Source organism: Lytechinus pictus, unplaced genomic scaffold (genome assembly GCF_037042905.1).
Source record: "Lytechinus pictus isolate F3 Inbred unplaced genomic scaffold, Lp3.0 scaffold_20, whole genome shotgun sequence".
Classification (NCBI taxonomy): domain Eukaryota; kingdom Metazoa; phylum Echinodermata; class Echinoidea; order Temnopleuroida; family Toxopneustidae; genus Lytechinus; species Lytechinus pictus.
In genome coordinates this window covers 2284999-2302750 of record NW_026974141.1, presented here as the reverse complement: position 1 = coordinate 2302750, position 17752 = coordinate 2284999, and the positions used below count along the sequence as shown (strand labels likewise).

Below are 17752 nucleotides of genomic sequence, written 5' to 3'. Positions count from 1 at the left end.
TATATGATGAAATTCCTGCGTAGTAGGCCCTACCTTAACAAAAATTGCAATGATAGATATTTTCATTGGTGGGCGATCGCCCCCCTTGCCCCCTCCCCCCCCCCCCCCCCATCGACGCAGCGCCTCTGCCGATGGCAGGGATTCAAATGTTTGTTTGTTATAGAAAACTCGAACTTTTAGTCCCACAGAACACGTGTGAGTCGCGTGGGATAACTATCCAAATTTGGTACAATGTTTATTTTAATGATCGCTCTTTATTGGTTAGCACGACAAGGAATCACCTTTGACCCTATATGAATTATTCATCTTTACTCTGATTGGTCAGTATCGCCGGTAATCAGAAATAAGAATGAATCGCCGATCGCTGATATCGGCAATTAAGACTGGCGCGACACACTACCACTACGGTACGCGTGCATGAGAAATCGGATATTTGTGGAAAATCTGAATCTCGAGGAAGAAGAAATCCGCCATTTGTACTTTTTGTAGATTATATTTGGGTAAGTTAATTGACTTAGATGTATCTTAATATTGTTCTCATGCACTATAGACAAAGCTTAGTTAATTCTATGTTGTTTTTGGCCAGAATTGTACCGGTATTTTTTAGTCGAATACCGGTACGGTACGTACCGGTATGGTTTCTCGGAGTTCGTGCATGTGATCATGGATGGGATGCATGCAATAACGGTGGGTAGCGGCGCGACTGGGCCACGGTCACGGAGAAACCAATGGTGGACCGGTATGACCTGCCATAGTGCCCTCTCCTAGCCGGCTGGCCGCTATCGTTTACCGTCCCTTACCCTGGTCCTGAAGCCTGTTGCATAAAACTTTTTACCTGAGAAAACTCTGGTAAAAACTGAAAACTAAGGTTAGTCTGATTTCCGCCATTGACTTTAGCACAGGGCAAAAACTCCGGTAAAAACAATCTGAGTTTTCTCAGGTAAAAAGTTTTATGCAACGGGCCCCTGGTATTATTTTGTTGAACAGTTCAAGCATGTCTTCATGAATATTCAATTCTGAGCAAACTAATGATGTCATATCCCCGCTTTTTCTTTTTCATTTTATTACATGAAAATGATGAAATTATGTTTATTCAACAATTATTATTTATACAACAATACAGCAACCAGCTGTAGATCTCCGGGATCAGCGGAGGAAGAAGAAGAAGAAGTTTATTCATTTTTTTCCCCCAAGTCTCCAACTCCAAGAACTATTAAAAGTTTGATTCACACATGAATGAAAATGAAATGATTATGATTTAAAATGTAATAAGAGAAAAAGGAAAGTTGATACAGGTACATGTATGATGGGGGGACCTAAAGCTACGGCTACGCACTTTGTTTTCAAACAACAAAACAATCCCAATCTTAATATTTCAACAAATTATCTTTCACTAATTTGTGGCAAACATTATAAAGATCATGATTGACCAAGAAGAAAATATCGCAAAACTCACTAACACGAAAATCCTGCCGTGTTTTCCGAACACCTCTTGATTTCGCCGCCTGATGTAGAAGGGGTCCTAAAAGCTACGCACTCGATTTATCATGCAAAAAAATTGTATTTCCTGTGCCTCAATTTCTAAAATATATTCACATTATTATAGGATAAAATGAAATTAAAGCGAATATAACTCCAAAAATCCAAATAGTTGTTTGTTTTCTCTGCATTTAGAGATTTGCTGCAACCTCTGTAGAAAAAATTGATTACGAATCGTTCGTCGCTCTGCAGTCACAGTTCCACACACAGAGTGTGCATTTGCCATAAAAACTGCATGCGCTAGTATGAGTGGTGCGTAGCTTTAGGACCCGCGCAGCTTTAGGACCCCCGACCATACATGTATGTGACATTATCAAGTCCAACTAATGAATATTTGTGAATTCATGCATACATGTAGGCCTAGACTAGTATAAGGCTATATGATATCTGTTTTAGATATTGCCCAACTCTGAAATTTAATAAATATTATTTGTTGAGATTTTAATGAAATTTTCAGCATTTTGCTCAGTGAATATGACTCCAATTTATTTATGTTCAGCCCGGAGTACTTAAAGTAACCACTCCTATACAATTTTCACAATATGCAGTGAAAGATTGACTCTTGATTTTATAAATGTCTTATTATTAAATATTATGCTTAAAAATAATAGTCCTAGGGTTTCCACATGTACATGAAAGCCTACATGTATGTAATTGTAATGTAAGCCTCTTTTTGTGAAGTTGGCCCTTAAGTTCAACTATCCAGAATTTCTATCAATTTAGAATTTTAATGATAGTTCCTTTATCTGGCCTGCGTAGAAAGACTATAAACTCTTCCTGGTGTGAATATGCATAATAACTCAATGGATAGTCTTGGCTCAGACTGCATAGACCACGCTTGAAGGAAAGTTGAAGGAAACATATTAAACAAGTTATTAAGGAGGTAGATGTGAATTTCATTGTTACATAACCACATTATGTACCTTAATATGAACAATCAGGTCTGTTCTCAGGCAGAAATTGATTTTCAGTTTTGATCAAAGACTGAAACAAGTCTGCATTGAGAGACTACTCAGCCTTGCACGCAGCGTGCACAAGTTGTAAAGGCCAGACAGTTCATAGTGGTGTGATGTGCTCTGAAAGCCGGGTATCGCGGTCCAATGGTCTGCCTAGAAACAGGCAATTATTGATCAGTTTACAAATCCATACAAGATTTGTCTGCACCTTTCATTCATTCACCATTCATTCTCTCTCCTCTCTCTTCCACAACAGCTCTCGGGGTATAGTCCGCTACGATTGGGAAGAAACATCACAGCATCTCTAGATCCTATTAGTGTTCATCTTCGTCTTGTCTCATCCGAGTTCTGGATGAGAGGAAGAATTTCAGTCATCATCTTGCCAGTCAGTGAGGGGGAGAGAGAGCCTTGAAAGAGTCCTGTGTTGGTCAGACTCGGAGAGGAGTTTGAATCGTGAGACTGGCTGGACCTTATCATCTCACAGGCCAAACCATACTGTTTACCGTCATTTGTTGTGTTGCAAGCTCAGAACATATTTTCCGGAGGCGGAGAGATTGTTGGAATGGGTGACATTCAGTAAGTAATATTCTGATTTTTCACTTTTATCTTTTGTTGTGTGATATGCTCCATGGTTTTGTAGGAACCCATTTCTTAACATGTACTAGATGCGTGAAACAATTTTGAGGTGATTGTGCATTGTTTTTGAACAGGTCTGAAAAAATTCTCACAATTTCAATTTTAAATTAGATTTCATTATGTCTTATTTGGAATATTTGAATGTTCATGTACAAGTAGTTTCTGTACTCTAGGCACCATGCTCCTATCCATGAACTCAAATTTTCTTGATTTTGACGGCTCATACAAAACAGAATTTGGATCTAACTCTTATTTTTACTGCCCCAAGACATGCACACTATTCATCATAAACTTGACAATTATTATTTGTTTTTACTGTTTGTGTAATACCATTTCATCATAATGACTTCTGAGTTGTCGACAAGTGTCATGTGATTGATGTACTGTTAAGATCTTTTAATAAATTTGTCTCACATGTATTTTTTTAATGAAGTCATACGGAACCCAAAGAAAAGATAGAACTTCCATATGTGGACAGGTACATAATTCTTTCATGTTTTCCCCAAATTATTTTCTCGTTTGTCTTCGTTGTAACTTGTAAGCAATCATTCCTGGGCACAATTTCCCTTGCATACGATGTATCCCAATTAAAACAGCTTGCACACTAACTAATTTGGTTTTATTGCAATTATTAGTTGAACATACACTTAGTTGAATATTCACTTTAAAAATACACCTGTATGTGTTCAGTGTATTCAATTAGCCACATTGGATTATGCCAAATTACCCTCCATGTACTGTAAACTCATGTATCTGCTCGGATTGTGGCAATGATTGCTTTGAAGAATCACACAAATTATGCAAAAAATTGTGATAATTTTATGATCATTGTTGCATAGACTGTAACTACATGCATGATATAATGCATTCATGTTGAATCCTACAAATTGCTACCAACTGTTCCCTATTTGCAGCATTTTTTACTGCTTTTGATATAAAAATACTGCAGGCTTAATATGAAAATACATTCTCCTTTTAAATTGTAATTGGTCAACATTTTTACCAGCACATGTGGTTTATATTATACAAGACCTGAATATGTTTTGCATATTTTTGCTGCATTTGTGATTGGACTGTGGCTCTGAGTTACAATGTACATAGCTTGATATTGGACATAATCTGTAAACTGTGCCATTGTTTTTTAAAATTCAAAATGAATAATATTGAGTATACAGTATAATCTACAATATGGGTATTTCATTTAACCTTTAGAAATTTATTAGAACAGCAAGTAATATTATTGCAGCATGAATCTAGAGCAAACAAAACAATCCAAAAGAAAAACAATACAAGAACAAGGTTTTTTTTAATCCACTTTCCTTGTATGATGATATCAAACACAAAACAGACTAATATTTGGCATTTCCTACATATATTTCAAATCTTCAAAAAGCAAATTGAATTCTGCTGAAGTAATCATAAAATTGATTTTTACCTTTAATACATACATGTATGCAGTGAATGTACATGTAGGATTACATGAATGCTGAAGTAATCACAAAACTCAAGAACATTTTAGATAACCTCTGAAAATAGCTTTTGAACAGCAGATAATATTTCAAATGCAAACACTTCATGTCTTTAAAGAAACAACACATGGATTGAAGTTGAACTTGTTGAAAGTAAAAGAAATTATCAAAACTAACCTTTGAAATAAGCATATTTGAACAGCAAGTAATATTTCAGATAATTGCTCATATCTCTCATAATTGTGTTGGTTCACCTCATTGAAGGAGTAAAAATAAATGGACTATCACCTCACCTGACAGAAATATGATGTACATACATAGGGGTGACGTGTGATTTTTACCCTCATGACTTTTCAAATCACCCCTAAAATTCCCGAAATGGAATGCTTTTGGGAGAACACCTTTTCTAAAGTTGCCCCATGGTCTGCCTCATGTATTAAATGTACATGTATGTACATGTACTGTAAGAATGTTTTTTAATAGAAATCAACATTGGCAGAAATATGAGATTTGCTTTCACAGTATAATTGCCCGTTGAGCAAATAAAGAGTAGCCCTTGAAATGAAAGTAAATAGCCCCCCCCCCAAATTTAACGGATCGCCCCAAGGTGGAGAAAAGAAATAGCCCCTAGACATGTTTTTTGACCCTGAATGATAGTGTTTTTAATGTCAAAGTTGATGGACATGAATGCTGGTACACTTTATGCACTGTATTGAATGTACATTCTGGAAAGTACATTGACATCATTTTTTGAACCTCGACTGTGCAAACCATTTCCTTCAATGATGAATTGATGAAATAATGGAAAATTTGATGGATACCAGGGTTCAAATATTAATGTCCAATTTATTTTTCTGCACTTTTGTAGTTTGTTCCTGTCATTGTAAGTTTGTAACAATCTGTTGTCTCTATAAAGTGTACATTGCAGAATGATATTTGTTTGAGTCGTGACAATTTGCATACATGTACATGTACAGTGTAGTTAGAACATGGTACAGTCGGAATAAACTACTGTACAGTGTGTCCCAGAAAAAAGGAAACCAGGATTCCCATGGTTTTTTTTTACAAAGGCAAATGAATTGTGATATCTAATTTACATAATCATATAAATCAATTCCTCTTTATTTTGATACCTACATATATACATGTAATATGTGACGAACACTTCATGCATTTATTAATGAGCAAAATGAATTTGAAATTTTAATGTCAAAACCAGGTTGCGCAGAAAAATTGGACAAGATCGGTTCGTGATACGACGAACATGCTTATTCGACGATTGGCTCATTAGCATTTCTTTGTATTCTTTGTTAAGATTCTCTCACTGATCTCTGAAATGAGAACAGATTCAGGTTTACAAGTGAATTTCTGCACAAATCGTTTCTGATATGCCTCGGTATTTGTTATTTGTAATCTGCCATGCGTGAACAATTTGCTAAAGCTCATGGTTTTAAATGAGAGATGAGAAAATTTATTGTAGTAAAAACATATTTAATAATTGTGAAATCTACTGAATCTCTGAAAACAGGTTTCCTTTTTGTGGGACGCACTGTATGTGTAATTAGGGCAGAAGAAAATTGACAGTTCTTACAGTTTATGGTCCCTTTTATGTACTCAAGTTTTTTTTTAAATATGTATATTTTAATAGAAAATATACATTTTTGCGCATGTTCAATTTCTTTATACTGTACACTTTATGTAAGTTTGTATTTTATTATTTTTTTGGTTGTCTTAAAAATGTTAATTTTAAATATACATCACCCACTCATTCAGTTGTACCTGCTGTATGCTTCTCTATGTTTCTTCCTCGAGAAATACTGTAGGCATGCATAATAAATACCCTACAGTGTATATTGAAATAATGAATTAGAAAGCATGGACTTGAATATCAAGAGGTTGTCACGGCATTGCATTGCAGTTGGGAGAATGACGTAGACTGTCTTTTATTTCAGACGACACTGACATTGATTCATTGAACATTTAAAGAAGGGGGAGGGATGTCTAGGGGATATTGTATTAGTTCACAATGAAAGTACTGTACAAATGTTCAGAATCAGATCAAGTATTTATTTTGAAGAAGAGAAATACATGTAAGGTTAAATGCGGTCGTACATGTGTGACGTCAATGTTTGAAACCTTCTTGCTAATAAATGTTTCCCCAGTATTTGTTTATGCGGTGAATGTGGCCTTATTTGCAATCTAATGCTTCTACATGTAATAGTGTGACGTGTTAATCTCCCCGATCAAACTGCATGCCCACGTGTAATATGTAGAAATTTTGCATTTTTTCAGTTAGTTTGAACATGAAATCAACGGTCAACTTTATTTTCGTGATGATGGTAAAATGTGAACTTCTACAATGTATGGAGGGGTTATACCCCTTTCATAAACCCAATCATGCGGCTAATAGCAGCATAATTTGGTCGTAAAATCGGAGGAGGACCAGAGTTATCCGCATTATTTTGATGCTGCAATTATTCGCATAATATCGGCCTCGGGACCAGATATTGACTTTATGAACGCATTTCCAAATAATGCGGATAATTGCCATGGTGCGGTCACAAGGTCACCCTTTTCCAACACAACCCCATCGGAGGGGGTGTGTGCAGTTGCCATAACGATTATCCGCCTTTTTCAGGACGGGCGCTCGTAAAAATAGTGCGGATTATTTTCGGAGTTTGTAAACGCAATTTTTATTGAATTATCCGCATTACTCTTAGGCGGCTAATTGGAGGATGGGTTTATGAAAGGGGTATTAGAAGAGGATTTGGGAGGTAAACTGGATCAGTGAACTGTTTTTGCTGGGATAACTGTTATGGATTTACAGCGGTCTAGGGAGCACCAAAGAAATGAAGTACTGTATACTTCAAACTGTAATTAGAAGATTTAAAACCAAATTCACTTCACTCACATTCCCATAGAATGATTTCTAATGTTTGCATGCAATTTTGGAATTTAATAAATCAAATAAAAAAGTATAATCTCTGGCTACATGTACATTGTATATTGCCAATCAATTTGACATGTTCAACCCTGTAAGATCTACATGTAGTCTTTATCCCAGGGCCTTTTATTTTTTTCCTTCCTACAGTCTTCCTGCTAAGGTAATCAATGGTTGTGTAGCGGGTGTAGTCGGTGTGACTTGTACCTTCCCCATTGACTTGGTCAAGACTAGGCTTCAAAATCAACAAGTTATTGATGGAAAACGCATCTACAACAACTTGTAAGTATTATGAGAATATGGTATCTGGGACCGTTGAGCAACAAAATGAAATAATGAAAAATCAAGGGATATTTGCCCCGAATAGAAAAAGTAATGGATGTATATTAAAGTTGCAAAAGAACCAGTTTGTAATTTGGCTCAATTCAAAATGTAATTTGGAATGAATGAAAGTTGAATAAAAAGATTTTCCTTGAAATGTTTCAAACATTATTTCTGAGGCACAAGCAAAATTTGCCATGAATGCATCTATTAAAAAAGTGTAGTGTGTACAAGTTGTGTTTACATTTTTTTGTGTGAAAATGTGTTGAACTTGCATCATATATCCTACATGTAGGTTGTGATTATGATGTTTCATCCTCTTTAAATAAACTAAAAAGATAAATTATTAAAATAAAAATATTAAGATAATGAGATGGATTACACAACAATCTTGCCTGGTTTAATTTCAGAATTTGAGTTGACAAATGTAGAAAAATTGCATGCTGAAAGATTTTGCATGCATATCCATGTCTGTAATGTAGGAACTATATCACAGTAAGATTTTAATATCTACTCTAGATCATGGTGATTCTGAAAATTGGTAATGTTAGCTTTTATTGTGTATAAATGTGGTGTACCCCGAAGTTTTTTTCATTTAATTCACAAAGAATCCCAATTTAATCTTCCAATCTTTCAGGTTAGATTGTTTCATAAAGACCACCAGGGCAGAAGGCTTAAGAGGATTATACCATGGTGAGTTAACTTCATCTTCTTCATATCGGGGGAATGTCGAGTACACCCATTGCACATTTGGGCGATTCCATACGTGTCGTACAGGACATTTTGTCAACAATTTCTAGTCTCTTTATAGCTGATTGCTTGAGCAATGAAAAATTATTTTTGGTCAATAATATTAAAGTTATAGTGGGTAGTCATGTGAAAAACTGATTACCAACAAAAAATATTTGATTATAGCTGAATTAAGGGCAAAAATGTTGTGTGTCGTACGGGACTCAGAAATGTCCCGTACGACATGCAACATTTTCACCTCTAATTCACCCATGGACAGCATATTTTTGTTGGTCGTCATTTTTTTCATATGTCTACCCAGTAGTACTCTATTGTTACCACAAAACAAATTGAAGTACTTCGTTTGTTTGGACAATAGGTTGAAAAATGTTGCAAAAATAGCTGATTTTTCTAGCATGGAATCGCCCATTTGCAGACAATGTAGGCCTACATTGGGTCAAGATTTTCTGTCTCCAACATAGCAAGAAGCCTCTTATTATTCAGGTAGGGTTGGCTCTTGCTACTTTTAGAGCCTACCCTACCTGAATATTAATGAGGCTCACTCCTGATTTAGAGTCGGTCTACATGTAGGTCTACAATACATACAGTATACTGTACATGTAAACATGTGCATTAGCATGCCTTGGAATGAATACCAAATATACATGTACCATGTCATAGAAAAAGTATTTGTATACATGTAATATGCAACTTTATATAGGAAAGCCTGTTTATACATGTATGACATCGAAATACCAAGTATTTGGCCAAAGAAATGTGCTGACTGATTCGCCCCCACCGGCTAACAAGTCGAACATCACAAGGCAAATCAACTGTTATCAACAATATAATTATACATTTTTTTTTTGGTGAGATGTATTTATGTATGTTTTCATTGTTTTGAATTTTAATATCAATTTTGCCAAAACAATAAAGAATTTGTATGTACATGTACAGTATACACAAATCGCTGTCCATAATAAGACCAATATTCAAATATTATAAGAGATTCATAATAATATTACCATGAACATGTACAGGAGTATATTGCTCTGAGCTATTTGAATCATTTGAATATCTGCAATGCAGGACATCACCTCAGGCCTGTCCTTGCAGGAGGATACACTCTGGGAATTGTTTGTAAACATTAGCCAGGGCTCCACACTAACCCTTTTTTTCTACTTGTCCAAATAGTTCATGTCGGACCAGTTTTTCCATATTTTAATGGTCCGAACCTAAAATATGCTGGTCCCCCCAAATGAAGGAAAACATAAAAAGACTTGAGTTTATTTTGGTGTCTTAATTTTATTGCCCCCCCCAAAAAAAAAAACATACAACAAACGGTACACTCACACAATATATCTCACAAGCGCCATTTCTCAATTTTGGAGAACCATTCTCTAAGATAACAGAGCCATTTTTTAATTCACAAAAGAGGAGAAAATATCATTTGTATCAGTTTGATATATTTTTTACTGGTCATGTCGGACCAGTAAATCTGGCTATCTCTGAAAAGTCACTGGCCCCACAGCAATTTTTTACTGGTCTGGGACCGTCGGACCAGTGCCAGTGTCGTGTGCTGCATTAGCATCATCTATTCAAAAATGAAATTCTAAGACAAACATGTAGGAAAAAGTTATTTTCAAGTTCTTGTACCGAAATTGGGGCAATGTCCTTCTGCCCAGCACTTATCAGATATAATGGACAGTAGTCTACAGTCACACCAAGGAAGCCCACTCCAGATCAATCAAAGCTATTACATTGTTTTGAATGGTCTAGCATCAGTTGATTTTGAGTCTTTTTCTTGATGTGACTGCAGCCTAAGCCCCATCAATCATGGAACCATTTTATAAAGTGGGTTATCAATAGCCAGGGATGAAATGTAAAAAGCAGCGTTTGGTTTGCCGAGCATATCAATCGGTCTCCTTAGGACAACCAAAATCCTCTCGTAGATCGTATTGATCTGAATTAGAGGCTCTTGACGTCAGTTGGCCTACCGATGGAGACGGGCTGTGGTTGTTTGTTCGTTATCGTCTGAACAAATAGTTGAAGTTTTTGGTTTGCATCCCAGAATACTCTAAAAAGTGTGCAGATAAATGGGAAAGTACAGTGTAACAGTATATAACATGTATTGTAAAAGCCCCCTTTTATTTTTTTTGTCTGTAGGCCTATACTTATCTCTATATTTCTCCATCTCACTTTTCCCCCCTTTTTATTTTCTTCTCATTTTCTTTTCTCACTTTCTTCACTATTTCACTTTCTCTCTCCCCCTTTCACTTTTCCTCTCCACTCCCTGTCTCTCTCCTATCTATCTGTCAATCTATCTATCTATCTATCTAGCTATCTATCTATCTGCACCTATCTATCTATCTATCTATCTATCTATCTATCTATCTATCTATCTATCTATCTATCTATCTATCTATCTATCTATCTATCTATCTATCTATCTATCTATCTATCTATCTATCTATCTATCTATCTATCTATCTATCTATCTATCTATCTATCTATCTATCTATCTATCTATCTATCTATCTATCTATCTATCTATCTATCTATCTATCTATCTATCTATCTATCTATCTATCTCTCCCTCTCTGTCTCTTCTTCCTCTCCCAAGCTGTTCTAGCCCTACCCATTCTTTCCTTTATGTATCTCCTAATTTTTGTTCACATTTTGGTGATTGCTGGATTTTTTCGGGCCATTTCTTTCATTTGAAATGCTGCTTTTTGCACAACAATCAGGCATTTATTATAATATTATTATTTTTAATTAAACAGTTGTATGTTTAATATGTTGTGATGGAATGGTTGTCCTTGTATGACTGGTTGTCCTCGTATATTTCCTTTGCTGTTACCGTGCCATTTAATTCGAGCCCTCTCCCCTCCAACCTTGAGACATTGTTTATCGTAAATTCCTCCATGTTATCTCCTCTTTTACAATCTTCTTTCAGGTTATGCTGTAAATGCCACATTGATCTCTCCGGAAAAGGCCATCAAACTTGTCGGCAATGATTTCTTCCGCCATCTTCTCCGCACCCCAAGGTTCGTAAAAGCATCCCCTACTCCGTCCCCCCTCAAATTACTGCGGTGTTCTGTTTGTTCCCCCAAGTCCAAGTGAATCCATCAATTATTGAGTAGTGCCCCAGCAGTTGCCAACTCCTTAATTTTAATGAATTGTTTCACCTTGCACGCTTAAGAGCGGACTATTCTATCACTTAGCATTTTCAACTGTAATTCAAACCTTGCAAATTCATGGAACCGCGATAGTGCATGCATTTGTTTACAAGCGTAATTGTGGTGCATTGGAATTGTTGAATTATTAAGCAGATTCACACAATTCTTCTAGCACACAGTACTACACTTGCCCTCATCAAATTGCTATTCATTACTCCGACTCAAATAGCCGCCCATTAACCCAAATTAATTACCCTCAAATGTGTGTTGGTAATTACTTGCTTTTCTATGCATGTTTCTAGTGGGTCAGAATTCATTTGGTTTGAATATATGTATTTTATACTAAAAATATATACACTGGCATGGAATGATTTTCCTGGTATCGTATTGCAATTTGCTCCACATTTTTGAAAGACTGCTATGCATTAAGTCTTTTGTATAGCATATTTTTACATACATGTAGGACTGTACATTAATAGTTGAGAGCTTTTCTCTTGTGACCAAAAATGCTATTCAAATTTGGAAAGCAAAATTATTCCCTGACTGGACAGGACATCATTGTGTTGAAATCATATAGAGTGAAAAAAAAAGTGTCCTTGATTTATTGATTATGATGTTCTATTTTCATTTATGATCCCCCAGAGTATTTAAAGAGCTTGCATCATATTTTTTCTTCTTCAAATCATTCGACTGAATTAAATGTCAACTGGGCATTGCTGATGCGCTTTCCAGCTCACTCCTTTCCGCCAGTATTACATCACTGACTCGTTAATGGCCATTTATTAAGTTAACCCCTGACAGAAATACACCTGGTTTGAAGTGATTAAATTATGTTGTATACATAATAGTATATACTGGGAGAAAAAGGACAGTAGCTGGTACCTGCTCAATGTTCCCGTCATAATTTTTTCTGGATGCGTGTGGATTCAGTGCAAGTGATATCTACTGTCAATGTAATAGTAAATACCTGCATAATACACAAGCATCCTCTGTTTTATTTGTTTCCAAATAAAAAGGAAAGGGTTTATTGCCTTGGTGGTGGATTGATTACAAGATGGGGAAGGACAGTTTGATTTCTCGACATATTTTATACAACCGCCTCTATAATTTGGCATTTGCCTTTGTGGAATTTCTTATATTTTCAGTATATGTGCATCATGCTTTGCATCGTAATACCAACTTTGCATAGTATTAGTAATACACTCTATAGACTACTCTAACACTCTATAGAGATCTTGTATTAAAAAATAAGCATGTTTTGAATTTTTTAATCAGTCACTTTTTTAATATTAGATTTTAAGAATAGACTCAAGCAGATTTTTATTTAGATGAAATACATGTACACCTGTATATTAAAGGTGGCACTGTATTTATATAATGGCACATACATACTTGTAGAAAAACAAAAAAGGATGTTTAGAGATCAAGGACCTACTGTTTGTAATCTGAATTGCACAGATGTAATTTGTCAGGGATCGTCTTACATTTACAATGCAAGTAGGAAAGAGAGACCGGAAATGGACTTAAAATGATATCGTGATTAGAATTTAAATGAAATTGATGACAGAAAAAGTCATTCAGACTGGCTAAAAGTAAAAGGAAATGAAAATGATGATAACTATGATTGCAGGGGTTTTGCAAGGTCTACGCGGTTAGATGATCCACACTGATTTAAATTTTCAAATCTACTCCTGAAGGACATGAAGGGAAGGATTTATTGTCTCCTCGTTTCCCCACAATATATTTTCTCAATCAGGGAAGATAATTGCTTTTTTCAACTTATGCAGGCTATTGTTGTTTGACAGCAGCAAGACGTGATGCCGGAAATAACCGGATACTTCTTTCTCATGCATGCTGCGCGGCTCAGAAAATATGCTTGGGGGATGAGAACTCTCATATTCCTCATATGCATGTTAATGCATAAAGAGCAGCCCCGTTCACATTGTAATCTTATCATGTTTTCCTTTTATCAGTATTAATATGCATGTACATGTATCCAAATTTTGTATATATAAACATACCTGTCTACAGTACATGTATGTGTTGTAGGCCTTTCTTGCCCCTGCCTGTTCTGAAATGCCAACCGTCACCAAGAGGTGTGTTTACCACAGACCGATTAATATTGCAAATGGCCCCTGAATGGCCTGCACGTGTAATATAGTGATTGCTACCCTTTTTCACGCCTTCACTCCTCGTTAAGGGTCATTCACATTATCTTTTATCTGTTGCAATGAATCTGCCATGCTTAATATCTAGTGTAAATTATATTGAGGGGTTTAGTAATTGTTGCTAACTTGGGTGTTTACATTTCAAATCTTTTGCTCTGCAAATAATCTATAAATAACATGCCTTGAACTTCTAGATCCACCCGCACATACTAGTATACAGCTAACATTTTTTTTTTGAAAACAAGGGCAATTCATGTACATGGAATTGCAATAAAAACAAGGAAAAAAACAACAACACACTTTAAAAAAAACCCATGCACATAATGTACATTTTACATCATTATTAAAAAACCACACAACTACAATAGACGCCAATGTTCGTAAGGATGAAGATTTGAATTATAAAAAAGAAAAAAAAAATCCATTTAATTCCCTTAAATCAGGAAATTAGGTAAATACATTTAGCAAATGGGGAAAATGACATTTATTTCAGAGTTACTTGTATTTTTATCGAGATAATTGTAGCTCTTTCCCCTGTCAGGGGTAGTGATGCTGACTTTCTATTTTCATCCCTCCTACATTTACATATTAGAGCATGATGTAAAGGAAGGTATTGGTTTTAGGTCTATGGGTCCATGCTGAATAAACCCGCTCTGAGCTCTTGAGTGTATTGATCCTGCCTCTGACGACGGCTCTTCGCAGGAAGACTTCATCATCCCCCCCTCGTTACGTTCTTTGCTTGCGCTGTTTGGCGCTTGATTGGTGATGGGTCAAATTTGCACTTTATTGATTGGCGCGTGTCTCTGCCTCCGCCGGAAGTGGGCGATTCTGTCATTTCCACCTCATGGTATTCATGGTTGCGTCCCTTTCTTTTAGTATCAGATGTGGGTCTTTGAGATCCCTTCTCTCTCTTTCTTTCTCTCTCATTTTGATGCGCTCCACATGCACATCTCTTTGAATTTTAATATTCCTCTCATCTGTTATTCCACTTTTAACTCTATTTCCTCCCCTTTCTTTTACAGTACAATTGTTTAAGTATATCCCTGTTTTTGTCACTTTCTCCCCTCTTCCACTATTCCATGTTTAAATGTTCTATATCTTTTTCCTGATGAGTCTCCTGTCCTTTATTCTGTTGGTCTTTCTCTCTCTCTCTCACTCTTTCTTTCTCTTTTTCTTCCTCATTCTTTTAGTCCCTTTCCTCTATTTTCTTCGCTCCTCACTTTATCCCATTTTGTATTTTAATCTCTCTTTTGCTCTTCCCTGCCCTCTTTCATCATTTTATTTGTTCTCTCTCTTTTTCTCTCCTGCTCTTCCCCTCCCCTTTTATTTTTTGTTCTTTCTCTCTTTCTCACTCTCTTTTCTCTCTTCCTACATTTCTTACTTAAATACCATCTCTCTTTCTTTTTCTCCTCTCTCAAAACATCGCCTCTAGCTTCTAACCCATCAACCGTTCATTTCCACATATAACTATCAAGGAGGTTAAAACTAATTATATGTACACAGCACGCATCGAGAGGATTTGCATACGTAGGCCGGGGAAAATTGAGACGTCACAGCTCTCTTCCGCAGATTACGTCAGAATATCCAATAAGTTGCCATTTCTATATAGAAAGGGAGAGGGAGAGAGAAAGATGATTGCACACGTCCCCTCAAATTACTTTCTCATTATTAAAAGACTATTCAGTATTACAGGTGAACAAAATGGTGGCTCATATTATCTTTCGATGACCATTAATAATTTATGTTATTTTGTTCAGTATGCATTCAGTGATGAATTGTCGGATGTACGTCAGTTCGTGTACATTCAGACGGAAATTGTTTTATGAGCATTATTGCTCTATTAATTATTATCCATATAATATCTAATTGTACAGGGTATAGCTGTATGCCATTTGTCTAGTACACTTTTGGACAGAAAATGTTTTTCAAGAAGTTTTTTTCTTTTGGAAAACCTATATTTTCTAATAATAATCTGTAGGGTATTAATAATTGGATCTCATATTCAGTTGTCTTGCATACATTTCAGTGCACTTGACTTGAGTAAATTCCCAATACAGTATTCTGCTTGAATTGACACTGGTGTGTTGCTTTTGATTCCTGGTCATTGAAGCAAGCTTACAGCATCCAATTTTGATTGCTTAATAGTTTTAGGGATTCACAAGGAAAGGTCTCGATACAAATACAAATCCTGTTCTTCACGAACAGACAAACTGGCTTGTAACCCAAATTAATTAACATCATTTTGCAATTTGGTCAAACAAGCATGCACATTAATTCACTACAGGCCTAGATAAATAAATATATACATGCAATGATATGTAGTTATATAAATTGATTTATGATTATTTATTTCATAGTTTGAACTTATATATTTATTCCTTTAACTCTCCAATCTAGTTTTAAACCTAAAATTACTAATTAAACTAAAGTTTAATTATTGTTATACTTCTTGATAATTGTATATTAATATACAATTATCAATGAAAATCTAGATGTAAAACGGGCCCTGATACCCCCCCCCCCCACAAAAAATGCTATTGGCACCTCTCATTTCACAGCGCACAGACTGGAATTGCCCATTGATGGTAATGTCGCTGTCAATGTTAGCCTGAATTCATATTAATGATAGCGGCCAACTGTTTTGCATCAGCATGAGTGCATTCCATTTAGATGTTTGTATGTACTGTATACAAAGGACTGCTCGTATGTTTACATACATATGTACATGTAGCTGTAGGTGCTTTCACACCTTCCCGATCAGGAAAAAAATGCAAAGTAATTGTAAATTTCCCAAAAGAAGAGACCTGAAAATAACAAGGTACTTTTCAAAATTTTATGACATATTTGTTGGTATTTTTCTATACTAAAGTTACTAGATTATTTGTAGTGTGTAATTACATTATTGGAACTGTTAATGTGAGGCAAGAAGAAAAAAATCTCAATGCAGGCTCATCAATACAAGAATTTCATCAGGTCTGGCTGGTGTGAATGAGAAATGAATTATCAAAATTTGCATCAAGCTTCAGCTTTGTTTTTGGTCCTAAACCATTTTTCTTATGGTTTGTAATTGAATTTGTAAACTTAAATGAATTGAATCGAATCCTTTCCCAAGAAAAAAGCTTTGGTCTTGAATCCTGCTCATGAGAATTTCATCAGGCTTTGATGGGTGTGAACGCAAAATTAATCAGGTATTTTGAGGCCTTGATAAGTTCTTGTAATTTGTTGGAAATTTTCATATCAGGCAAGTGCGAAGGCAGCCATCGAGTGTGAGAACATTGAGACATTCCTTTATCATGTTTGTATACAAGAGTTGCTGCTGCATCTTCCTCTATGTGTACCTCAGGCACGGCAGAGTGCTCTTGGCATCGTTCCGACCCACTCAATCATTCATTCATTCATCGCATAGCATGGCATGGACGGTGTACTTTCGAGTAATTAGTATCACAGACATTTGGCTGAACTTGTAATGTCAGTCATACTCAACGAAATCGACTGCGCACCGACCAAAGCTGTTATGTTATTTTGTATGGCATATCATAGGGTCAGTTTGGGGTTGGTATCCTTACGTGTGACTGGCGCACTACTAGTACTACTGGTACTGTGACTAGAATATCAACTATCAAATGACACAGCTATTTCTCAACTGTCGAGTTACCACAATGCTGTTGAAGCCGAGGTACATGTAGTGAGCTACATCCCTAATGGGGCGTTGCAAGAAACTTGAGTTGCAATTGATTGCAAATCGACTGCAACTTTGCAGCCGATCCCGATCGACTGCAACTAGCAATCTATCGCCAATTTGCGTTGCAAGAAA

The 17752-nt window shown here is 35.9% G+C and overlaps 1 protein-coding gene across 1 annotated transcript; it reads left to right on the top strand.

The window, feature by feature from the left end:
- The first annotated feature begins 375 nt into the window (after positions 1 to 375).
- Positions 376 to 14341, top strand: LOC129283048 (mitochondrial glutamate carrier 1-like). The gene is made up of 5 exons (XM_064114810.1): positions 376 to 500; positions 2752 to 3071; positions 7692 to 7823; positions 8500 to 8555; positions 11548 to 14341. Exons 2-5 carry the CDS (start codon positions 3058 to 3060, stop codon positions 11712 to 11714), a joined length of 369 nt encoding a protein of 122 aa, XP_063970880.1. The 5' UTR covers positions 376 to 500; positions 2752 to 3057; the 3' UTR covers positions 11715 to 14341.
- The last annotated feature ends 3411 nt before the right edge of the window (positions 14342 to 17752 follow it).